The sequence below is a fragment of the Cercospora beticola genome, chromosome 6, assembly GCF_033473495.1.
Source record: "Cercospora beticola chromosome 6, complete sequence".
Classification (NCBI taxonomy): Eukaryota; Fungi; Ascomycota; class Dothideomycetes; order Mycosphaerellales; family Mycosphaerellaceae; genus Cercospora; species Cercospora beticola.
Window position 1 is genome coordinate 108,484 of NC_088940.1, and position 24,775 is coordinate 133,258.

Genomic DNA, 24,775 nt, shown 5'->3' on the forward strand with positions numbered 1-24,775 from the left:
GGCGGCTAGTCAACTTAGCATGCGTACAAATCGTAGATGGCGTTGCCGTTCGAGTCGAAGATGCCAAAAGACGGAGAGTCGTTGTAGTCCTGGTAGGCATACCAGAACACATGCGCTTCGTTAAATAGTTCGCAGGCCACGGAGCGCCAGAACTTTTGGGCATTGGCAACAGAAGGAACGGCGTTGCCGAAGTTGTCCCCAGTGACTGGCCAGGAGGTTTCGGTGATCCACTATGTTCTGTTAGCAGTATCCAGATGATTCGAGATACACTCCGACTTACTACCCAGGCACCACTTCCAACCGACTGCACATGGTCCTTCGTAGCTTGGTATGCCTTGAAGAACAAGTCGTATGCCTCTTCAATCGAACCACCTTCCCAGTACGGGTATGCATCGAGACCAATAAAATCGCAAGCAAGAATCACAGGATCATTCGCGGCATTGGTGAAAGCGTTCCAGGTATCAACGTGTCCAACCTCGGCCTCAACACCCATTGCTCTCACCATTCCTCTCACATCGTAGATCTGCTGGGCAAGAGTATTGGCATCTGTATCGCCGCGGTAAAGATCCTCGCTGCCGACCGAGATTGCCAAAATCCAGTCGTGGCCGAAGGTGTTGATCGCTGATTCGAGAGCGGCCTTCTCTGCGCCGAAGTGGGCAGCATCCTCAGTCCAGACTCCAACAAGGATTTGAGTGCCAGTGTTCTGAGCAGCTGGTACCGCGTTTGCAAGAGTATTGCAATCGCTCGATGCGTAGAGGCGGACTGTGTTAATGTCCTGCGGCAGACCTCTCAACTTATTGAAGGCCTCCTCCCATTGCTCTCTGGTCTTGCAACTTCCGTCGGGGTTGTTGGCACCGACGTTGAAGCCTGTGCATTTCTTAGCAAAAGCTTGGATGGTCAAGCTCTCTTACGCACCCTTGTAGTACGCTGCAGCTTGTTGAGCTGTCACTGCCAATGCAGCGAGGGAAGTAGAGAAACGCATGATATTTCAAGGAATATTAGGAAAGTGCTGTTAGCAGGTTTCGAAGTAGGTCTGTCAAAGGAAAGAGTGAAAGAATGGCTATGAAGTCGGATAGGAGGCGCAGCGTGCAAAGAAATATCTGGTGGGTGACGAAGAATGTCGAAGCATTGTGGGTCGGTACTATGCAACTTGCCCGTGCTTTTCGCTCAATCGGAAGGGTCGATGCCGGAGTGGATGAATTTACGGAGGCTCCACAAATGGAAGTGGTGGCCAGTGGCCATTGTGAGGCAATAAGGACATCAATGCTCATCTCAGCATTCGACGCTCGAGATCTGACTCTCAGTCAAGACTGACGAATGTCTGCGCATTCTGATGATAGACGCTGATATTGATGAGATGAGGCGAGAGGTGTAAGACTTGGAGCGAAGTGTTGTTGGCATTGATGAGGCTCTGCGGGGCAACCGCGGGAATTTGAACTTTGTCAAGTCTCGACTTCCAGAACCAGAACGAGATCACCAAGGGCCATCAACACCAAACAGAGGGCGTGCCATGGCTTGACATCGGCGTTAAATGCGCCTGCGACCCCAATGTTATGTTATATTCCAGCTTCGCGTGCAGCTTCTTTGCTGCCTGGAGGCCGAATTTGAGGGTATTGCATAGCAACAGCGGGCAGCATTTCCCTCCTCCGGTCCTGCGAGCCCCAATGCCAGCATTTCCAATTGTGCAGACGTGTTTGAAGAACTCGGCCGCCACGCCGACGTCGTGATCCGTACGACAGAGCCCATGGTCCAGACAAGGAGCAGGTCAACAATGCCAGACGGACTTCAACCATGGGAACAATTGCGTTCTCGACCGAGAGGAAAGCCAGAAGCTGGGAAGCAATATTGGCACAATTCCAACAGCATCGATTCACGAAAGTGTGCAATCTACAATTCGCATAGCAAACTGCTGGCTTGAGAAGCCGTTTTCATTTCACAAATAGAGACTCATTTCCCCAGCTATTCACAACGCCGCGCTAATTCATACAGACCGGGTATCACAACGCTATCAAGCCAACATATTTCATCTTGCAACAAACCATCATGCTGGGCCATCAAATAGCCGCGCCTCAAGCTCTAATCGAGACCTTCCGCTCTCGTACCTCCCACGATTTTCCTTATCGGCTTCCCCATCGACGAAGTGGACTCTTCTCGCTGCACGCACAAATGCTGCTGCCATCGGCGAGTAGCCATCCTCGCTCACTGAGCGCTTGTCCAAACCACCGATTCTGTGCTCCTTGAATGATTTCCTTGAACTTTTCAAAGCCGCTGCATCGTTCTCTGGACGCCTTTGCGACGGGACAGATGCAGTTCGTATCTGCATTTGCTTCGTCCTGGGTGATCTGAAACTCGACTGTGGGAAGAATCCAGCCAGTGCGTCTTCTGATGAGAATGCATTATTGAGTGCATTCAGTGCTTGCGATGGCCTGCCAGGACCAATTGGTGTGCTCGGCCGTGACGAGTGGGTCGAAGACTTTCGAGACGATGAGAAGGATGTTTCGGAATTTGGCGATGTGCTTCGTTGTTGTTCTTGTCTCTGCAGCTCGCGAGAGCATTCTGTGCATCGATCCAGGCCCATTCTGATATATCTCCCACAGCCGCATGCGGTAACGCGGACGTTTATGACAGACGCAGCCGACATGATGAAGATTGTTGAAGGTTTCAGCCTCTCGCTTGACGAGGCAAAATTGATTCGACCTTTTAGCAACCAGATCCGTGATGAAACACAGTCTGGCAGTCGTTGCGTTGTTTTTGGCTGTTGGAATTTCGGTGCGACACTTGAGAAGTTCCTTTGAGCGACGATATATTTCTCCAAGGGCGGAGAGCCCAAATACCACCAAACTGAAAGCCAAATCGATTACTCGTAGTCGTGTATTAGCCGTTGATGTCTGTTCCTTCCCGATATGGACAGCTCAAAGGCTCGCTGATTCGTGAAGAAAAGACGGGCCAGGGTCCAACTCAATCTCAGTTGCGTTCCGAAGCTTCGGGATCGGGGAGTTCTGAGAAAGCTGCGACGAGCCTTGCAAGTACAATTGTCTTCTGTGTCTGATGATTGAACAGGTGTGAATCGTAACAAAACCGAAGATGGAGAAGGTGGCCGTCTATAGATCTCTCCGTGAGCGGAAAGTGCAATCTGGCCAAATTCGCGGTCCACGAGGGCCTAGACGGACAAAGCGAAAGGTCTGGATCTGGGTCCGGAACTCCAATAATATATATGTACGTGCAAGGTCCCAATCAATTCAAATGCAAGCAAGACGGAAAGCTGGTAATTTCTCCTCTCTCGCTGAACAGGGCAGCGAGAGCAAGTTTTAAAGTAACACGAACCAGAAGAAAACTGCCTCGACACCCAAGAAAAAGTGCTTAGCAACATGATGCCTCGTGGTCGCTTGGTAGTAACCTGTTCGAGCCTGGCATCGGCAAGCCCGCCGCGGCAGACCGGAGTTGCGCGGCATGGCGATTTGGCGTTGCACATTTCTGCAGCAGTAGCTAGGAAGCGAAGAGCCGCACAAGTGCCGTACTATGCGTAGACGAGCTTTCCACCCGATGGCTGAAAGGAAAGATGCCTACTCGTACGCGGACATGAGATGGCTCTCTGCTTGAACAAACCCTTCCTCGTCTTCAAGGATTTCAGCAGGCTTGTTTGCATCGTGTTCAACTTCTAGCAAGTTACCGGCATGACGCCACGCACGAGTCGGAAACCACGGGCGAGGAGGTTCAATACGGAAGAATGGTCATCCTCCGGCATTGTTGGGTAGCGGGCCGTAGCAGTTGTTGGGCGCGTCGACATGAGATGACGAGGTTACGCGTACGGGAGTAATGTCTCGCATTCCGCGAACTCCCCTCGAGCGAAGTTTCTGGAGACTCCGGAGCTGTCTCGCTCTGCTTTGAAATGTGCTGAACCATCCTGTGCTGCCCAAAAGCTGCAAGTCCTCCGAGAGAAAGTCGTGACGATGTTCAGACTTCGCCGATTCAAGGTTCGCGGCACTAGGCTTGGCATGACCGACTAGCCGGCTCGCCAGGGTCTTGACGCATGGCATTTTGGTATACAGATCGATCGTGAAGATGTGCTTGAGATCGTGAACAATTTTCGACCCTCGATTCCGGGCTACACGCGCGTAGCAGAGACGACGTGCCGCGCGAGCTGTTACATATTCCTGTCAAGAAGGTCAAGAGCACTGCGATTTTGCATTTGTGCAAAGATACAATATTTTATGAATGCATACCTAGCTATACACGAAGTAGTATTGGATGCGTCTAATAAGCGTCCACGGCCTTCTATGGGGTATCATGGCCTCTGTATCGCAATCTCAGGTCTCAGCCTGGCAAAGACTCCATCCAAACAGTGAGGAGAGTCGTAACGCCGTTCATCGTGATGAGTTCTCCAGTCTTTTTAGTCCTCCGAACGCCGCGCTCTCGAAACCAACATGAAAATTCATTACATTACTAGGAGACATACGCAGGAGGGGCTTCCTCCTCGATGCCTCCCTCGGAAGGAGCGCGCCATGCTTTGTTCTTGGTGCGCTCCTGGGTGATCTTTCTGGCAATGTCCCCTGCCATCTTCTCCATCCACGCTCGCTCCAAGATGCCACCAGTACTGCTCTCGCTGAAGGCCGTGAGGAGACTCTGGAGCTTGATCTCTGATGAAGTCCTACTTTCTAATCGGAGTTCGGACGAAGAACGGCGGAGATCGTACGAAGGTCGTCGGCTGACCTCCGGCGAAGGTGACCGAGATGGGAAGGCCTGCATTCGGGGCAATTGGTTTACAGCAGGTTTCTGCACTTTTTGCTCCTCCCGTGGCACGTACATTGATGCTCGAGGCGTTCGATCAATGTCATCTTCCTCTGGGACTTGCAGTGAATCTTTAGGAGTGATGGGTCTTGATCGAGACTGCTGGGCTCTCTCTGCAGTCTCCTCCGCCGCAGCCTTATGCTTGAAGTCAACCTTCTTCTTTGGGCTCCTGGGCGGGGTCGTGATCTCGCCTTCGCGCAACTTGCTCCCTGTTGCCGAAGTCGCCTCGGTGCTCGATCGTACCATGCTGGGAGAAGAGCCCGAATGACTTGCGCTGTCGTCGTATCCACTGGTTCCAACACTAGCAGTCTCTGTGTGATCATTTTCATGCCGATTCTTCCTCAGATTCACGACCCTGTTCTTTCTCTTTCTCGGCCGGGTTCGAGATCCTGTGCTATTCAGGGTGTACACGGTCGCTGCGGAGGACATGGCGACAAGGCTGGGTCTGGTAGTCTCTGTACCGGCTCCGGAAGCTAGCGACGTCGCAGACGAAACGGCGCTACGCGAGGCGATTGATGTTTGAAGCCTGGCAAGACCGGGCCGGGTGGGCGAAAGGGTGCCGTTCTGCATCTCATCGCGATAGGCGGATGCCCACGCACGGTACACCGTATCCCTCATGGATGGCGTAAAGAGACTGAGAGTGCGTTGGCTTTCCGCGAGAGTCGCGAGTCGGATCATGTTCTTCTGCGAGAACGAAGCATACGTCTCGACTGGTGTTTCAAGCGATAAGGTGCCACCAGGGCTGAGAATCCCATCAGTCGCACCGAGAGCTGGACTCGCGAGAGGATCCACGGAAATGTCTGAAGGAAGCTCGCTCCTCTTGGGCTCCTGATTCTCTGCTGTTTGATAATCTGGGCTGAACTTTTGCAGAGATAGTCGATGTATGATCGCGGGCAGGTCTTCCATGAACAGTATTCGAAGCTGATTCCCAATCGTCTTTTGAAGATAATCGCGAACAAAGGGTATTGAGTCGAAGGTCGACGAGACCTTGAGCTTTTCCAGAGGGTCGTTCCTGAACACAATCGTGATGCCTTTCGATTTCGAAAACACCAGGATCACAAAGCCGGACAGTCGAATCTCAGACAGTGTGATTTGTATCGGAATCGTCAAACTGCTGCTCGCTGCCAGCGGCTGAGGGCTCGCGAAGCTCGGCTTTGTTGATAGGTATGTGTTCAGCGGGTTCGCCTGCACCCTAGTCTTCAGAGTCAAGTATGCGTCGCCCGCGTAGCTCATCTTGAAAATGCCTCGAAATCTATCCTCTGCCAAATCGCCAATCTCCAATATTTCCAATTCGGGCGGCGTCGCGCCGAGGTTCAGTTCGTTCACGATGATGTCGTCGACGATGATGGGTGGTTTCGGCGATTTGTTTAACGCGCTCGTGAGCATGTCGCGCACGCGCTCCGTGTCCGCGATGAGCGGCGACCAGTTGAAGTTGAAGGCCATGGCGGTGGTGCTGCGTCGCCGTCGCGATGTGCTGCCTGGCCTAATACCACGGAGGTCGGTTGTTTACGGTGCTGCAGCTGACGCAAGCGAGACAGGATGTCGCGTGTCGCATCGGAAGAGCTGTGCAGCGAGCGCCGGAAGTGTTGCGCACACTTCAGAAGCTCTGCAGAGTGTGTGCGAGGCCCGTGAGCAGTTGTTTGATGAAGGACGGGCGTTTTGAGGATGAGCCGGCGTGTCGAGTTGATTTTCTTGAATTAGAGATTCCAAGACAGGGTGGAGGCCAGTGAAAGAAAACAGGCCCGGGACAGGGCACGAGAAACCGTCGACGACATTGCACAGCTCCGCGCAGCCGAGGATGGAAAGAGCCGGGATGGCGATCGCCGCCAAGTCTGGAGCTTCCACCACTTCACTCCTGTGCTCACTGCTCTGTCTATACCATCAACACTGGCGGCTTCATACTCTCGCTACACTCGCCATGAAATTGGTCGCGTGCCGACACATTTGAGGCGGTGCTTCTAAACAAGGCGGGTTGTTGGGGCAGTACAAACCATGTTAACGTGAAAGGCAACAAGGCAGAATGCGGCCCTTTCAACAAGGCTCTCAACCTCCAGGCTTCATTTCCCGCACAAAAGGCGGTGGACGGGACTCAGACGCAGAGAAGGCAGTGCCATCCGGAAGAAAATATACGTGATCCATTTGAAGAATGAGGAACAACACAAGCCGGTGCCTGGCAGAAATAGTTCGCGCCGCCCACAACAAGCAGTGCCCAAACGCAATTTGCGGCAAGTTGTATAGATACCTGCTGGCGCACCGGCAATGTGCACTATGCTGTGCGTATCGGACTAGATCTTGGTAAATCAGCGACACCAATGCCGGTAGCTTCCATTGCACGATTGCAGCGAATAGGTACGGGCACATGGCACTGCAGCGCCTCTTTCGGCAATCTCACTACCGCATCTGCAACTTTTTGGTTGTCAGCACTTTTTACACTCAACGGCGAGCTGAATGCTTGTGTGCGGAGCGCTGACGTCCACTTGCGCCTCAGCAGTGGATTTTGCCGGCCATTAGGAACGCGAGTTGACGGAAAATGGCATCTCGTTGCACAGATCGTGCTCGATAGACTTTGGGGACCACGCTGCTGGGCGCAGCAAGGCCCATAATGTTCAATTCTTCAGGTGGTACGGCAATTGGAGCCTTCTCTGACGACGTCTAACAGCTTCACGCTTGCAAACCACGTTTTCCATTAGCCGCGCTCACCATACAGGTACGCCACGCCAGCGAAGTTTCTGAACAAACTGGTTGGGCTTATACGGTACGCTCGTGCCCTCTCCAGCCACGTTTCTGCAGGCTGACCTTCTACAGTATTGCGCTCGGACGTTTTGTTCAGGGGCCGCCATTACGTTTGCTCAATTGCCACCGCTATCAATTGTTTCGCGGTATCAATATAGCTTGCCTGGGAAACTTTGCCGTCTCGTAAGCGCTGTGTACCGCCACAAGAAGGCGGCTCAAGCTTCGTTTCACTGGCGGAGACGAGTGTCCTTGACTTCACCTCCAGGAGGCATCTACAGGGCAAGACTATCGTGACTTCATGTCCGTGGCACTTGTTGCTAGCGGCGATTTGCAGGGCGGGGCTTTCATCGATCCACGGCAGAACCGAATTTCGTCTGTGCCCAAGCATTACAAGCCACACCGATGGTCCACGAGGTCTTCGAAAAAAGACGCGACTACCAACTATGGACCAAACATCGCTCTTGTTTCCAGAATGTCCCGCGCATTTCGCGCTAGCAAGTCTTCCTGAACTTTGAAACAGTGCTTGGCCCTTCGGCGGTTCCTGTCATTCGCGAGTGAGGACTTTTCTTGCCAGCAACTATTCAATCACATTACCAGTGACGTGATGGTGTATAGCCACTCTCGTCGCCCTTCGACGGCACCCGGTCCGCAGGCAGCTGCTAAACACTTGCATGAGTTCCGCAAGCCTCATGTTTCGTAGCCATTCTCACAAAGACATAATAGGAGAACAGACTGATACCTTGAGACTCTCTTCAGCACAGTTCCCTTCGTATACTCAAGAACACAACTTCCATCCCGCAGACAGATCTCGCGCAGCATCCTGATATCACTCAGCATCAACATCTACCAGAGACATGTGCAAGGCAATCTCCCTTGAGCAGGTCAACATGGCCACCACTGAATGCATCACCGGAGCTTCCATTGACATCAACGTCGAAGCATCTCGCAATGCTCAGCGCTCTTTTGGTTCTTCGGGCGCCTCAATGGGCATCCAGGCTAGCCCACCCTACCAACGACCATCTATGAGGGGCTGGTGGTAAGTCTACAACAGACACAGCGAGGTCCCACGAACAGTTGAGGACTAACGTGGTTCTCAGGATTTGTTCTCGTTGCAAGAACCACATGAATCCGGCATTTACTAGAGATGTCTGCCTTATATGTAGTCACCCCAAATGTGGTGACTGCTATGTGTACCAGAAATGAGAAACGGCGATCGAGAAACAATGCTCGACCAATGCGCTTGAATTTTGGCTTCTCCTCACGGCCGTGGCGTTCGCTTGAAGTTTGGGCGACACAGAGATGATAGACAGGGCGTGGGAGGTACACGATAGAGCCATCACGACAGACAATAGAGCACACACGATGGATGATAGAGGATAGAGGATATGTGGTGAAGGACGATAGAGGTAGAATATGTTCTCTTTAGTTTATCAAATTTTCGCACAGTTGACACTTCTCCCGCTTCTTGACAGACAGACTCTTCAAGCCTTGTAGCACTGTCGCGTTGCGTTTGAGTTGTCGCTGTAAGACGTTCTACCGCGTTGCCAAGTGATTAGACCGGAGACAGCTCCTGCTTCTGCCGCCTGGCGCGAGCCGTTCGTCGAACCTTCCATTCCCTGCTCACCAGCCACATCCCCAGCCCTCCGATCTTCCGTCATCACTTGCGGCCGTTTCAACTTTTGCGCAACACTCCACATCAACAACAAAAGCAATGGTATTACAAAGGTGAACACCACGGAGCATGGCCCCGAGGAACCGGGTGTCGCTCTGGACAGCTCGAGTGATTCCCGTTCTCCTGGTCCTCATCGTCGGATACGCATCATACGTGATCGTCGGACGACTCTGCATCAACTATCTGCTTAACCCACCAAGAAGCAAACCAAGACGACTCACCAGCGGGATCGTGATCCTAGCTGTATACTTTGTTCTTCTCATACCAGTTGCGACATCATGGTTACGACTACTTCTAGCTGTGGCGATTTCGCCAGGCTATGTACCACAAGGCAGAGATGATCAGCAACGGCCAACGATCGTGGAGCCTCAGCCTGGATTGGAAGCTTTCTGGATGCGAGATGTCTTCGTCTGCGATTATACTGGTATGCCGATCTGGTGCGATTATTGCAAGAATTGGAAACCGGACCGAACGCATCATAATCAAGATGTTGGACGATGCACGCGAAAGATGGACCACTTCTGTCCTTGGGTGGGAGGAGTTGTTGGCGAGAGGTCATTCAACTTCTTTGTTCAGTTTCTATTTTACACGATGATCTTTACGGGCTTTTGTACTGGGGTTCTGGGGTACTATGTTGCCCAGTGGAAGGAGGATGTTCACTGGTTCGTGGCTTTGGGTCTGGCTGGGTTCTTCTTACTATTCACCACTGGCATGGTTCTGAACAGTATGAACATGGCCTTCAAGAATATTACTACGGTCGAGAGTATCCGCGGCAGAATGTACCTGGCTGTCATCTTACCTCCGGAGATGCAAAAAGATCCTCTGGCGCCACCTCCTCCAGCACGACTTTCGCAATCGCAAGCCGACCGCATGAGCGACGAGGGCAGCGAACGACCTCTCACATCCGAACTAGACGATCCAGCACACATGAACTACTTCCAACGCCAAAACCGCCGCCCATCAGCCGCAAAACGCCAATCCGTCTCACATTCACCTCCTGCTCCGCCTCTCCAACTACCACCCTCAAAACTCTTCAAAGGCACAATCACCTACCCTCTCCAACTTCCCACCAACAGACCCCCCATCCCCGCTCCAGAGCCCCGAACCTTCGCAATCCTCGAAACACCTCGCGGCCTCAACCCCTGGGATCTCGGCAGCACATATCAAAATTTCCTCGCAGTATTCGGCAAATCTCCACTCGACTGGTTCCTCCCGATCGAACACTCCCCCTGCTGCGACCACACTTCTCGAATCTCCGAATATCCTCTAGGACCTGAGTTTGAAGTCTTACTCTCAGACGCTGGCCTCGTTCGCCCGGCAACGACTACTTCTGGCTCTCAGCACAAGCGAGAAAGGAACCGGGATCGCCGAGGGAGCAGCGTGGCACGAAGTCGCAGTCGGAGGCGGAAACGGAGATTGGATCCAGGATGGCAGCATGGTGAGAGGCCGGATGGGTGGGTGAGTGAGAAGGAGGCGAGGAGGATTCGGAATGAGTGGCGGAGGAGAGTAGATCAGGCAGACAAATTGCCGATGGGAGGAGGGAGAGCAATGCGTGGGAGGGAGGATGTGGCTGATGTGCATTGAGCAACATAGCATGAGAAATCAATCATTGTTATACAGCTCTCACTGCCGTTTTCACACGTTTCCAAAAACTTGCAATGCAGGGTGGAGGAGTGGTCGCACAACACGAGGCGCTGTGTGCCTGCACAAACACAGAAAGGAATGGATAGGGCATGTAGACATGATCTTTGCATTATTCAACGTCTATAAAGGTCTATCCGTCGTATGAACATGCCAGTCAAGCTTTTTCGTCCGCTACGCTATGCAATGAAAGCATCAAAGGTGATCTAGCGTAGCCTCATTAAAGATGTCATCCCTCATGCTTCGCGTAATCTACTCAACCTCGCAGCTCATCTTGAACCTCGGCCAGAAGCTCCTTCACGTTCTGGGACTGTGCGGCTGGCTTGCGACGCACCAGCTCCAGAGTGCCGCCCAGTGCACCCTTGTATGCAGCCCTGAAATCGGATCCAAGCGTGAGTAATGTTCCGAGCGCAGCAAGGGCGCGATAGAAGCTATCAGCATCGGATACATGAGGACTGTCGCTCTCTAATATCCCAGCGATGTCGAGGAGGAGAGCTTTGGCGCGAGCCTCTCGCCGTGAAGCTTCGTTAGCCGGGGCTTGGCTTGTCAACAGTACCGCGTAGTTCAGGTACAGCGTGGCAAGGGCCCTGACTTGAGCAGGCGATTCTGGTTCGGATGCGTATGACCGGACGAGTTTGAGAGCAGCGTCGAAAGTGCCATCTGCAATTAGGCATCCAGCATCGGTTTTGAACAAGTTCGCGAGGAGCCGGATGGAATGCACGGCATTGTTCGCTGTTTCTTGATGAGGCTGAAGTACACCAGCGCTGGCCAGGGTGTCGACGATTGTCTTGTCCCCACTACAGGTCGTGCTGATGAAGGAAGGTGAAACGGCCAGTAGTGCGAGTACGCCGACTGCAGGCACCTTACTCTTTGTCGGCCATGTTGAGGCGATCTTCAGTAGTGTTGAGGTTTGCGTGTCTGTCGGTCGTGGATCCTGCTTGTTCTGAAGCTGCGTAGAGAGCTTCTTCAGCGCTTCAAGCTCGTCAGACTGTACGCCGCCCAACTCTCCTGACTTTTGAACAATAATGTTGATAGCGTTGATGGGGTTGCCTTCGATGATCTCAACATATGATCGTTGCGGCAGCTTTCGCTGTCCGGAGACTGAGGCAGAGCCAGCATCTCCAGGTCGGTATCGACTGTCACTTCCCCAAGGATCTCGCGCTTGTGGGGGAGGATTGGAAGCGCCGGAGCCTTGGCCAAATTTGGCGCCTTTGGTGTTGTCTGAGATCCAATTCGCGACCTGCTCGTAATATGTCATGGGAAGTTCGTTTCGTTCCAGAAATTTTCGTGCTGCGTCCCAAGAGCTCTCTGTCAGATTGTAAGGTAACTTGAGAGGAGGCTTGCCATCCTCGATATCGATGTCGAAGACGTAGTCGTATTCTTGTCCATTGTACGTCTTCTTCTTGGCGCCTGTCCCTTCTCCCTCTACGACTGTCCCAATCTGCAGCACGAGAGGTCAGTGTCGGAACTCATTATTCGCTCGACTGGGCCACACAACGTACCAAGTTCCACTGACTCGTAGAAGAAGCCCACAAGTGAGCAGTTACGCTCCCGTCATGTTCTCGTATGAAGAGTTGCTGACCATCCTTTTGACCAACTTGTGTTTGGAGTGCCTCTGTTGACAATGCGTTAGCTCCCGCACTGTAATTTCATGCAGCCACTCCTTCGCATTTCTGTTTTGGGCATCGTCGCAAAAAGCACTGAAATGCAGTAAGGAGCAGAATCTGACGTACCTGGGCTTGGTAGATTCTCCTTTTGAAACGGCTGGCCTTGGGCCGCAGTCTCTGCAGGTATCGCGTACATGCGGTTTGTCTCGTCGAACTTCGCGATAGTCTGCAATATCGTCAGCGACTCACGATCACTTTCTCTACCTCATTGCTGTGTCACTCATACCTCTGCATCTGCTTGTCGTTCTGGATCGCGAGAGAAGATTCGAATGACGTTGTCGCTCGCTCCACTGACGATGTCGCCGGTCTCTGGACAAGCCGCAACAGTCCAGATGCTGATCGCGGGATGCGTAATGGTCTGTATGCATTGTCCGTTTCTCCATATCTTGACTGTGCGATCTTCCGACGAGCTCACCAGATCTCCATTCGGTAGAATGGCCAGATCGTAGATATACGCCGTGTGTCCCTCGAGCTCACCAATTGGCTGCCCATCCAGAGTCCATATCCGAATAACTTCATCATTGCCCGCAGAGGCCACAGCACCACCAGACCAGTGGTCAGATGGCAGCTTCGCGAAGCACCGAACAACGTCTGTATGCCCTTTGATCGCCTGGTGCAATTTCCCGTTGAAATCAAACACTCGAATGATTTTGTCCGCACATGCCGTCAAGATGAATTTGCTGTCGTATATCTCAACACCCCACACTGGCCCATCATGACCTTGCAGCTCTGCAATTACATTGCCGCCCTCGATGTCCCATAGAAAGACCTGACTGTCCCAGCCTCCACTGACCACTTTGCTACCATCCTCGGTGAGCGCGAGACAGGTGATGTTGCCCGCATGCCCAATAAGCATGCGATGAGCATCCTCGTCTGGCGACTGTCCGACCTGCTTTACAAACACGAAAGTCTCGCGGCCACCGGCTGCAACTACACCCTTAGGATGCTGCTGCGATGGCGGAGCGTATGCCAGTCCGTTGAACCAATGTGAGCCCTTCAGTGCGATGGTGTCGTCGAAGGCGGGCGGTTTCGGCGATGTGAGGCTCCATTGCCGGACGGTGTTATCTCGAGAAGCGGAAAAGAGGAGATGGCCGTTCGGGAAGACGACTGCTCTGACCTATGGGCCAATTGCTCGTCAGCAATTACCATCAAATGAGTGGTGGCGCAATGGCTTGCCGATGCTTACATCTTCCTCGTGGCCACGCAACGTGGCCGACAGCTTGAAGTCGCCCGTCATGCTGCCGGCAGATCAAATCTGAGCAATCGCGCAATGCAGTGCGGAGATGCCCAGGCAAATGGAAGGTGGTGTTGAAGCAAGCTGCAGGTGATCGAATGTACAGCTCAGAAGGTGGTGCAGACAGAAAGTGTTGCTGCAGCGATGAGAGCTTCACCAAACACCATCGCAGCAGCAGCTCACGCAGCAGGCACCCCACGATGATGTAAGTGAACGAGTCTTGGCATTTACATGTTGCTCCCTCACGTTGACGCGACTCTTCCTGTTCCACAAACATCCGCCGACCATCTCTAATTCCCTCTGCTATCATCCTCAGCGGCTCAGCTTTCCAGTTGCTCTTACCCACAATATCGCGTTGTCCACGGATCTTGCATTCACTTCACTCATTGGCACCTTCGAATCCCTCTCACAGCTCAGTGAAACGCGTCGCGTGCTCCGCGTGCAATTCCCACTGTGGTGAGCGTACGGTACCATGCCACTGTACTTGTCTGAGAGTAATGTCATAACGATACAGAAAATCACTATCCAGGAGCCAATCTGGTCTGACCGGGTAAAGACAGCAACGCAACCCTGCGATCCATCCTTCTGCTATCTTGGGGCGTCGTACCCTGTGAAACACTCTTTGGAAATGTTTACGAACTTGTCGCGTGCTGCGAATATCTCCGTCGGCTGACCGCGCTCAGGCGCCGTTCATGCTGACACATTCAGCAATCCGAGGAGATCACCATGGAAGCCCGGCCGATGGAACACGAGGCCAACGGTGACAACGGGACTGGAAGACGCTTCGCTTGCAACTTGCGGCTTGTTCTACCATCGTTCGGGCCGCTGAACCGGACAACATGGCCAAAACTCAGCCCTTCCTGCCACCTTCCTGCCACATCCAGGGCTGACTTGCGACCGGTCCCTCCTGCACATGTTCTAGAGCTGGCTATAGGCTTTTGCGCAGGTCTGCAGGTCGATGACAGGCCCTTCGGAGAATTTGTTACATCCTCATTCCAGCTGGCCGGATCATGCATGCTCCATCGGCCAGGGCCATGATACATACTCATAGCAGTACATCTACCGAACTGGTAGGTGAATCTGCCATTCACGCAAGACTCTCAGCCACCGCGACCTTGGAGCGCAATGTGGCTACGGCTGACTGTAGGTGACGGGCGTGTTTTGGCCAGAGCGGCATGTCCGCAGTGCCTCACGTTCAATCTCTGTCACACATATGGCCCTGCGAGTTGCATTTGGTGCAGGCTGATTGTGCTGCACCTGATGTGGCTGAAATCTGAACACATTCCTCGGACGCTATGTTGGCATCTGGCACCGACGATGCGGAACGCGAGGATCCAGCTGTTGCTTGACCTCAGCCGTACACGCATCTGGTAATAATTCATGAATCCTGCATCCACCCGTGACCCACCTCACTAATGCTCGAGCACTGCGTTCACTTCATGTGCCCCGAAATACTCATTGTGTTGAACTGGCTGGGTGGAACGGCCTCGGTCAACGCCTCCAGCCCTATCAGCTGCATTTCGTCAGATTCGGTCAGAATCGTGGAGGCCATCACAGCCCGCTACCACGCGCGCGTGAGACATCCAACGCCAGACGTGCGCCAATCATCTTGTCTGGCGAGTGATCAACAGCGAGGCGGCATCTGCATTTGGGCAGCTTGGGTGCCAAGCCACGACCATAGCGTAGCTCTGGACAGGATCCCTCGATGACGGACATGTCCGAGTCGAAGTGGATCATAACCTTACTCACCTTCCTAGTCGCTGCTCGGAGCTTATATCTACGATAGCCGCCCGTCATCGCCATCCTGCTGACATACTGTTTCCATCACGACTGTTTGCCCAAAGGCAAGGCTGTTGCATCTGCAGAACCGCGCGTAAGACAAATTCTGCACCGTTGTCGGCGTGTCGAGCTCGCTTCTGTTAGCGACGACCGGACCACTTTCGCCCTTCATCGGCTCGCCAAAGACCAAGGGCACTGCTGCAGCTGTCCAACGTGTCGCAAGACCTCAACGCTCGATGGCGATGTCGCCGAGCACGCAGGATTCGAGCTCTGGAAGAGAGCTTATGAATGCTCTGTCTGCGTGCGTATTCACAACCTGCACGTCACTCACAGCATGGGCATCTCTAACAGCCCACGAAGGCTTCATCTCAATGGCAAATTCTCAGACTTGACCATCACATGCAACTACAAACAGTGGGCCGTGCACAAGGCTATCGTTTGTTCTCGCAGTGGCTTCTTTGACGGCGCATGTTCACATCAATTCCGCGAAGCCAACACTGGGGTCATCGATTTGAGCGAAGATGATGAAGATGCAGTCGGGCAAATGATCCATTGTGAGCATTTCACGGTGCGCAAATCGTGCGTGAAAAGTATTGACAACGAGCAGATTTGTATCATCTTGACTACTTGAACGAAGAGCCACAGCAGCGACCTGCCGAAATGTTTCGCCACCGAGCATACACCCATCGCAAAGCAACGCCGAGCAAGATTGATTTCTCTCAAATCGAAGACCCTCTGCTTGCTCAAGCGGGCTTCTACGACAAACAAGATTCACCTTCACGCTCGCGAACGAATAGCATTTCTGCAAAACAGCCGCCGACGACTGCGCATCGACCTGACACTCCACAACAAGGCAACCAGCACGACGATCAAGTAGGATATGCAGAAGATTACGACGACACCGAGTCCGAATCGCATCTGGTGCTGCATACACAAGTGTACGCGTTGGGCGAGAAATACGACATTCCGTCACTGAAACAGCTTGCAAAGCAAAAGTTCGAAATGGCAGCAGCGTGCTACTACGATGCTCCCGAGCTTGCGGAGGCGATCGAATTGGTCTATCAGTCAACAGTAGACACCGACAGAGGCCTACGAGACATTGTCCTGCAACTCTTCCGAAGACATCCTCAACTAGCAAACACACAAGACATCTATGCTGTGATAAAAGAGACGCCCGGCTTGGCACTTGACCTCTGGAAAGTCGAACGTGGCCTGCTGTGACGCGAGCCAAGCGGTCGGTAACAGTGAGAAGTGAACGGAGTCTGCTTCATTGGATCCCAGGAGCATCACGAGGCACGAGCAACAGGATCGCGTACAGCATTGCGTGGCGATGCATGTCAGATCAATGCGAATGACCTGTCACATTCGGCTCCCACGCCGATTTGGACCCGCAAAGACGCCTTACCGAGATGCCTCGAGCATGGAAGCGACACGGCAGGCCACGGCAGCTAGCCGATGCGAACTACGGCGGCCTGCACAACAAGCGACGGTGGCTCGTAGCCTGCTGCAGTACACCCACAGGTTGCTACGGGCGACTGACTTCAAACAGCGTGACCACCGCCCGCTTGGCTCTGGACATGAGTGAAGCGGTCACGAGACGGAATCCCTTTACGGAGTGCGGAGCCCTCAAACAGGACTGCTGGAGGCAAGAGGCAACTCATTCTAGCTTCAACTCGTCCTGTTCGAAGCACTCGTTGCCTCAAACATCCCACGTCCACCTCAGCTGGACCTTCATGATCAGCCGAGATGAGAGCCGCCTCCTCGAAGCTCTTATGAAATTGCGAAACTACAAGTCTTCACCGGCGCCGTTACTCCCATGTACCAACGCGCAACAATTACGCACCCGAAAGTGGAAGTCTTGCGATGTATAACAAATATTGCTCGGGACATCGTGCGTCGAGACTTCGGCTCGGATGTTACCAGTCAAGCAAGATGCTGCATGATCTACACATGCGTACACGCGATGGCAGCGTTTCAAGTCACGCATGCAAGAAGAGCCTCCCCATGTTTGCGATCCTTCTCGCGTGGCCGATTACCGAGGCCATTGCATAAAACGTGGGATGTCCATCCCATGATGGCTGACTCCGACATCATGTCTTCGCATCATATTGCGGATAGAGGCATGGAAAGATCATGCGGCTGCCGCATGCTTCGAATCGAGGCAGATGCTTGCAGCGGGAGCCCGTGGGTCTGGAACCTATAACAAAAAGCGATCGTCTACAGAAACAACGGACATGAACACCAAAGCATCACTTTCCATCATGCATCGATGTTGATCAGATAAACACGCCAAATTCTCGCCTTCGCATTGAACCCGAGCCCCACTCACTCACGCCTACCTTCTCGTTTCAGCTGATTCTCGTTTCATCTCCTCTTACACTGTACCTGCAGCTCTGTGTCACCAAGGGCAGAAATCGCAAAGCGTGTTTCATCTTCCTAAAACGGCAATTGCTTTACAGCACACGAACCTGCCTTCCAATTCTCAATCTCCTGAACACGAAAACATCTTCTTGGCATTTACAACCCAATCTCCACTTCTCGAGCCACATTTCGAGAACGTGTAACATTGTACAACAAGATGAAGCAAGCGTGAAGAAAGTGGACTCTCGATACGATGGTGCGATGATGAAGTACAATCTTGATTGATGAAAGCCACAGCAAAGAGTCGGCAGTAATCAATGCAAGTACCCAGGCCACCTTGCAAAACATCCAAGCAAGCGTATTGGAACACCTCGCCTACTTGCATATTCCATACTCCCAGATCCCATCCCGTAACCGTAACCTCGCCTACTTGCATCCCGTACTCCATCCTCTCGCATCGCATCATACAAGGGAACCGCATATCTTAGTTCCACCCAACACAATGGTTCCCCACGATCCCACGCACGGTTTTCCCTGCCTGTAGTACACACAACGTGTTTCTATCTCCTCGGATCAGAAGGAGAACGAAAGACCGGAAGGAACACCGTAATCACTACTGTACTGCGCTATACTCTTCCGACGACCATGTCTCACTTTACGAACAGCGAATAACGAATAATCTATGACGATTCAATGAGGGTCTGAGGGTCTGATTTGTCTCGTATGGTGTGCTGGTGGTTTTTGTGACTTGTTCACTTATCACTCGCTTCAGCCAAGCTGAGTTGAGGAAGCGATGATTAGTGATGAAAGTGCATCGTTGAGAGTGAGGGCTTCCTGCCGAGGAAGAGTGGTATTTATCTGAGGACTGTTATGGCTTTGATACAATTGAGACTGGGAAAATGCCAGTGTGTTATTCCAGCGTATCCCAGGCTGCAAGAATGTGAGATGACGTCGAATGCCGTAGAGGCAGCACAGTAAAGACGAGGTATCCTGGAGCAAGTCTTTTGATGCAGAAAAGGAACCAAGAACACCTCGTGGCAAAAGGTCGCAGTAACGATGCCAGAGATTTGTAATACGGCACGTACAGCTTGAGAGTTCTTCTTCAATACAACCAATGCTCATTCTACTTTTGTCTAAGAAGAGGAATGTACAACAACCTCAATCAGCAGACTGTGCCAACTATGAGACTCTGTCGATTTTCCCATCGTCCTGTCCGAATTGTTCCTCGCGCCGTATTCCAATAATCGAGCAGTAGCAGCAGCAGAAATATTCAAATCTTCAATGTGCCTCCCTCCCATTCAAATAACCACAGTAGTCCGAACACCGGACGCCACGCCAAGTTGCTAGAGTAAAATACAAAGAGTGCTGTTTCGCCAGATGTCGTAATGTACAAGAACAAAATCCGAAAATGTGTATTAGTTGCGCCAGAATTTATGATCTCCCGTGCTTGCGCGAGGTGCTAGTGCTGGTTCCTGTGCTGCGTCGCTCGACTTTGATGGTTTCACTGTCGGTTGCCAGGACTGTTGAGCCTCCAGATGATCCAGAGCCACCCATCTTGATAAGTGTGACTCGTAGTCGATATGATCCAGGTTGTCGGATGAGTAGTTGTGGAAATGTCAGGTAGCCGAGTGCGAGACGGCTAGGTTGGCTGCGTGCAAGGCTCTCCGCGATATCGTTGGAACACTCATGTACTGAGTCGAACATCTTTTGGCCGGTAAGGGTGCCGCATTCGACGGGTACTCGTCCGCCGCTTCTGGAGTCGGCGACGAGTGATACGACGCCCATGAGACGTGAAGTGTCCATGCCTTGGTACCTCGCAGCAACTTCTGGTGATGGACATTGCAAGCTGACCATGACGGATGTCTCAACCGTTTGCCCGAATATGATAGATCTGGATGGTTGTCCAATGACATCAAGCTCGAATGTAGGACCCTCCGACTTGGACGCTACTGACGCCTCCCGACGATGGCTGCTGGACTTTGAATCCGATGGCCGTCTTGACGAGCTGTGTTTTGATCGCTGTTTGTCGTCATCGCGTCGGCTGCTGCCTCGACTCTTGCTGTCGACAGCACGAGGCCCGCTTCCGTCGCGAAGGTACGACTTCTGATTGGAATCCGACATGGTTGGTGGGTGGGTTGTGCAAAGAAAAGTCGCAGAGGGATGCTTGTTGACAGCGTTTCAAGTCGACACCGAGCAGTAGTAGAAGGGTTTGCAGCCAATAGTTGACTAACACGATGTTAGCAAGGTTTTACTAGATGCGCCACGAGAGGGTTGAGGTCGCAGCGAACCCCTTCCTTGGGGAACCGGGAAGTACTCACGTTAGCTAGACCGTAGGGACTTTGAAACTCGCAGGACAGAATGGCGTCGATGGTTTTGCGGGACGAAGGTGTGTTGCTGGAGGGTTTGGTAGGTTAGGCTAGAGTGGTTTAGAAGCTCTACCGGTCCGATGGGAGCTGAACCTTAAGAGTTATATATGACTTCACGGCACCCATCATCCCTCGGGACATCTCTTTGAATCTCAAATTAGCACCCTGTTCAATGCAATAACGGCATGCCGCGAATATCGTCATCCACCACTAGGGCCGAAGACATGAGAGGGAATTCCTCAAGACAAGGCTGTCTAAACGTCAGTCTTGCTCTTCTTGATACGCCAGCGCTACTCGAGGGCAGCCAACGATGCTGGATTCGGCGCCGCGCATGGATAGCACATTAGATCTAAGGGGACACTAGTAGACGCGGAGGCGATGTGGAGGCACGATGATCAGAAAGATGCTGGAGCAGGAACGGGCCCGATGATGGCCTGCAGTCGTGGACAAGCTGGAAGGCGCCGACGAGCATCCCGGGCGGGCTCAGACAAGAACTTGCGTTTGGTGGCCACCTAGCGGATCGGTCGATCATACGCAATCTGGGCAAGACGATGGAGCAATAGGACACGCTCAGGGCCAGATCGTACGCGTTTCCGAGGCCGTGGTCTTGGTGTACAAGGCCAGACAGGCCTGCACGACATCCCAGTCGGTCCGTCAAAGCGCGTCGAACACGGCATGGTGTGCCCGTGCGGGAGACGCGCAGAGCGAACCCTCATTGCGTGTTGCTGATCTTTCTGCTGCCGGTTCGAGAGCCGACAGGAGTCTGAACGGTACGCGATGGCACGCCTCTTGCACGACCTCCCGCCCGAGCAGGTGGTACCATGTGCCTGTCCTGGTCATGCTGAGTGCTTGCCATGCGTATTCGAGGCTGCTGGACACTTCAGACCGGCCGGGGCAACCGAGGAAGTCCGCGGTGAAGTCGTCCATCCCGTGGATGCGTGGGACACAGGAGCGAGGAGTGCTAGTGTGCCACACGGCCCATATACAGAAACTTGATGTTGCGCAGCGGCGCGCGGTACGCGGTCCCGCGGCAGCGCCTTTCCGATGCGCCTCTGTCAATCTGATGGTGTCCCCAGTCCAGATCCGTGGGCCTTCAATGCGCTTGGAGTGGGTCGCCGTTGCTGCAGTGCTCCGGGAGCGCTTCCACGACGTGTGATAGGTTTCGGTGCAGATATCCAGCCCGCCTGATGGCTGAATGAGGCAGTCGCATTGCCCCAATGCGACGTATCGCTCATCTCGCCAGATCTGACACGAGATCTTGGTACAGCGGCGGCAGTTTCCTCATCGCTGGGTCGGCATGAACGCTCGATTGCGTTACTGCGCCGCGCACATATTTTGTGACTGCTGGATGCCAAGAGGGGTGGTATCGATGCCGCAGTCGCCGTTTGTGCGTGTGGTGTGTCGTTGGATGAAGGTCGTCGACGACACTCTGGCGGAGGCTTCCGCAGACGGGCTCATCCTTGCCCACCCGCCGCTTCCCTGTCGACGCTCCGCCACGAGGTGTCCGGAAGAAAGAAGGCACGCCTCACACCACAGCCCGCCCGCATGAAGGTGCGACGTCCTCCATCCTCCATTCATCATCTCTCGCCCGCAAGCGAACTACTCTCCTACTCGGTAGCGGCAATGCACCGCACGCGCCGACTTCCACGCACAACGTCGTACCAGACGCTGTGTGGCCACGGTGCGCTGCTTCCGATATGCAGGTACCAGAGGCAAAAGTGTCTCGCATGGCGTCGAGTGGCAGATTTGATGTGGTTGTCCTGCCACACCGTCACCACAATTCCGCTTACGCGCATCAACCGGCGCCGTTGACACTGCTCGTGGCCCGCCCAACTCAGCACGATGGCGGCATCGGTGCGGCTTGCGAGGCTTTATTGAGCACGACTGCACAACTGTGTCACTTTTCGGGCCCTGCGATTACTGATCTTCTAGATTGAAGCTGCAGAGGCGGCGCATTTCGATCGAGCTCGCCGCGCAGCAGACGCTCATGTGTTCAATATACGACGACATGTCCTTTGTGACTACGGATCACCATCATCGCACACGCCCGGACGGGACAGATTCAGCATGGGAAGTGGGTGCTCCGCTGCGTGGGATGCTGCTTCCGTTCCTCTCTCTCCCATTCCAAATAGCCAATGCACAATTGGAACGGCAACTTTCGGCTAAGACTTGGCATGGGCTCGATGTATTGCAGCCCGACCTTTCCCATGAATCCCCTGAGACCATTTCAAATGCATTCGGAGCCTCAACGGCATCGGCGACCATAGTTCGGGATGACAAGTTGTGGTGAAGACACGGCTCGGATTGACATGATACAGGTCTCCATCAGCACCTCCTTGGCACCAGTGAGGCAGCGGAAGTCTTAGCAACATCGACATCACACGGGATCTTGAGAGACAAACCCCTCTCTCGTGCGTCTCTCGAAACGGCCTCAATATGCGCTCCAAGACCTCCAATTCGTCGACTGCCAGAAGTCCCTCATGCACCGGTGGCATTTTCAAGCTTGCAATGGCGTAAATGGTGCCCAAGCAGTATGCCTTCTGGCTTTCATGATCAGATGCTGCCTATTCTTGAGCGTACTCGATTGGACATGGAACAGAACATTAGTGACATGGTTCTTGACCGACACTTGGCTTTCTGCTACGAATGAACATATTCCTGGCTCTCCGGCGACCTCCTGAAACACAAGCGAGTGCAAAGGGAGTGAAAGTATTCCTGTTTGCAGAATCAGGTGGGAGTTACATGCCAGAAGCGATGCCTGTCTCCAATGTTCTCCTTCTTCCTACATGTTACAGCACTCGCAACATGCTTCAAGATGAACATCGAAAGAAATTTGGAACGGGATGCAGGCCAGGACTCACGGCTACCAAGGCTGAAGCTTCGACGGCCCTTTTTCCCTATGACGGCTTTCCTACGACACGATCTGCAGAAGCACAAGTCGAACTGTATACCCATCTTTGCTTCTGGCACTGCCTTCGTGCAATGGGCTTTTACTTGTTCAAGGGCAATCGAGTCTGTGGCATATCTCGCTTGATGTGGCCGTGTCTCTTGAGTTGCCTCGCTCAGAGGATGCGCCAGCCTCGAGCTTTCTAATTCTCCCCCACCTGCATACTCCGCGGCTCCCATCTGTTCAGATTTGTGGAGACAAGTCATCGAGGTTCCGGGCCATCTCAGAGCGACAATGCAAGTGCAATCTCGCCGTATCGTCAGCCTCGGCAGCGTGGATATCGTTGAAAACGCAGAGATGGTCGCTGGCCTACCAAGCTCTCTTCCTTGCGTCGCAATGTACATGCACTTGCCAGATTGCTCTGGGGATATTGGCTTCAATGCTCGACTCGGCAAGCTGCAAAGCGAAATCGCCCAAATCGCGACCGCGCCAATCTGACCTGGTAAGTGCCTTCAGTGGTCGTCATTGTGTCCAGATGGTACGCTCTAAAGGTTGTCAACTTGCGGTCGCGAATCACACGCCTCCGGTCACGAGCGAGTGCGTCGACCACCACAGCTCGTTGTACTGCTTGCCGGTAGCGAAAGCGACCCACTTGGTGTGTGTGCGCAAGAATCAGCACTGCGCGCCGTACAAGAACCAGAATCCGATTGCTGCGAGGAGGCAGTTGCCAGAGGTGGTGGTGCCACTCCTTCTCTGGTTCTTAGATACTTGCAGGCCGTTGGCGTCAATGTCTGAGCAGCTTTGTACAGGCTGTGCCTCCGGAGAGCAGCCTTCACGCATCTCTTCTCGACGGAATTTGATTGCTAAGGTTCCCATGATCTCTAGCCTCAACACTTCCGCTCAAATCAAATGTCTGAGCAACGATCACTCTTCTGGTGGCTCTTCTGGTTCATCGTCCTTGGCATTTTCACACTCATGACCTCGGCGGCGGCAGGATTGTTGGAGAAAGGCATCAAAATGAGAAGTTCTCTGAAAGACCGATCCTTGCCCGAGTCTGAATATCTGACACCTTGGCGCTTCTGAAAACGAAACGTCTCCGAGAGAGACGCCACTCAGCGTTGTTCTCTTCATTCAGCTTATCTTCCTTGTCGTCGGCATCTCCACATCTGTGTTATGTCTCGCATCTCGTCTGCATAAGCTTTAATGCCGGAAGCATTTTCCAAAGACTCTGACAATTCTTCGAAGGTCGCGCTCGATGCGCTACCGTCCTTGTAGCTCGGTATAGGAGGCGTAAGGTCTTGTATCTGCTTCGCAGCGTTATGCGGAGCAATAAAGAGGCTCGTAATAAAGCATCGCCACTGCTGGAAACTCACTTTAGGCATGTCCCGTCCATGCATACGACACAGAAAGGAAAGAAGGCAGTAGAAGCCGCAGTTCGATGTGTCCGAGGGCGACTGGTGCACGCTCGTCGTCACTCTACTAATGTGGAACTCGGAGATGTCGGGCACTTCATTCTGCAGCTTGGACCGCACCAACATGTTATGCCCTCAGGGAAAGTACCTTTTTGGAGAAAGGTGCCAGAGACAGTTTTCTCTCGAAAGAGGTTTCCTGTATCGATTCTCCGTATCTGCTCCATCATCGCCTTTG

General features: G+C 53.1%; 6 protein-coding genes across 6 annotated transcripts; 2 read left to right on the forward strand and 4 right to left on the reverse strand.

Annotated features, from left to right (window-relative positions):
* Positions 1-14: 14 nt before the first annotated feature.
* RHO25_009169 (uncharacterized protein) lies at positions 15-982 on the reverse strand (the record flags this gene model as incomplete). Its single annotated transcript, XM_023600717.2, has 3 exons — positions 15-230; positions 281-867; positions 916-982. 3 exons carry the CDS (start codon positions 980-982, stop codon positions 15-17), a joined length of 870 nt encoding a protein of 289 aa, XP_023453339.1.
* Positions 983-4,443: 3,461 nt separating this feature from the next.
* RHO25_009170 (uncharacterized protein) lies at positions 4,444-6,231 on the reverse strand (the record flags this gene model as incomplete). Its single annotated transcript, XM_023600719.2, has 1 exon — positions 4,444-6,231. The coding sequence occupies one exon, from the start codon at positions 6,229-6,231 to the stop codon at positions 4,444-4,446; it is 1,788 nt and encodes a 595-aa protein (XP_023453898.1).
* A 3,031-nt stretch (positions 6,232-9,262) lies between these two features.
* On the forward strand, positions 9,263-10,777 carry RHO25_009171 (uncharacterized protein; the record flags this gene model as incomplete). Its single annotated transcript, XM_023600720.2, has 1 exon — positions 9,263-10,777. The coding sequence occupies one exon, from the start codon at positions 9,263-9,265 to the stop codon at positions 10,775-10,777; it is 1,515 nt and encodes a 504-aa protein (XP_023453899.1).
* A 313-nt stretch (positions 10,778-11,090) lies between these two features.
* Positions 11,091-13,738, reverse strand: RHO25_009172 (uncharacterized protein; the record flags this gene model as incomplete). Its single annotated transcript, XM_023600721.2, has 5 exons — positions 11,091-12,275; positions 12,337-12,449; positions 12,568-12,667; positions 12,728-13,618; positions 13,688-13,738. 5 exons carry the CDS (start codon positions 13,736-13,738, stop codon positions 11,091-11,093), a joined length of 2,340 nt encoding a protein of 779 aa, XP_023453900.1.
* A 2,012-nt stretch (positions 13,739-15,750) lies between these two features.
* On the forward strand, positions 15,751-16,735 carry RHO25_009173 (uncharacterized protein; the record flags this gene model as incomplete). Its single annotated transcript, XM_023600722.2, has 3 exons — positions 15,751-15,815; positions 15,875-16,068; positions 16,122-16,735. The coding sequence occupies 3 exons, from the start codon at positions 15,751-15,753 to the stop codon at positions 16,733-16,735; spliced, it is 873 nt and encodes a 290-aa protein (XP_023453901.1).
* A 2,571-nt stretch (positions 16,736-19,306) lies between these two features.
* Positions 19,307-19,996, reverse strand: RHO25_009174 (uncharacterized protein; the record flags this gene model as incomplete). Its single annotated transcript, XM_023600723.1, has 1 exon — positions 19,307-19,996. The coding sequence occupies one exon, from the start codon at positions 19,994-19,996 to the stop codon at positions 19,307-19,309; it is 690 nt and encodes a 229-aa protein (XP_023453902.1).
* Positions 19,997-24,775: the final 4,779 nt, after the last annotated feature.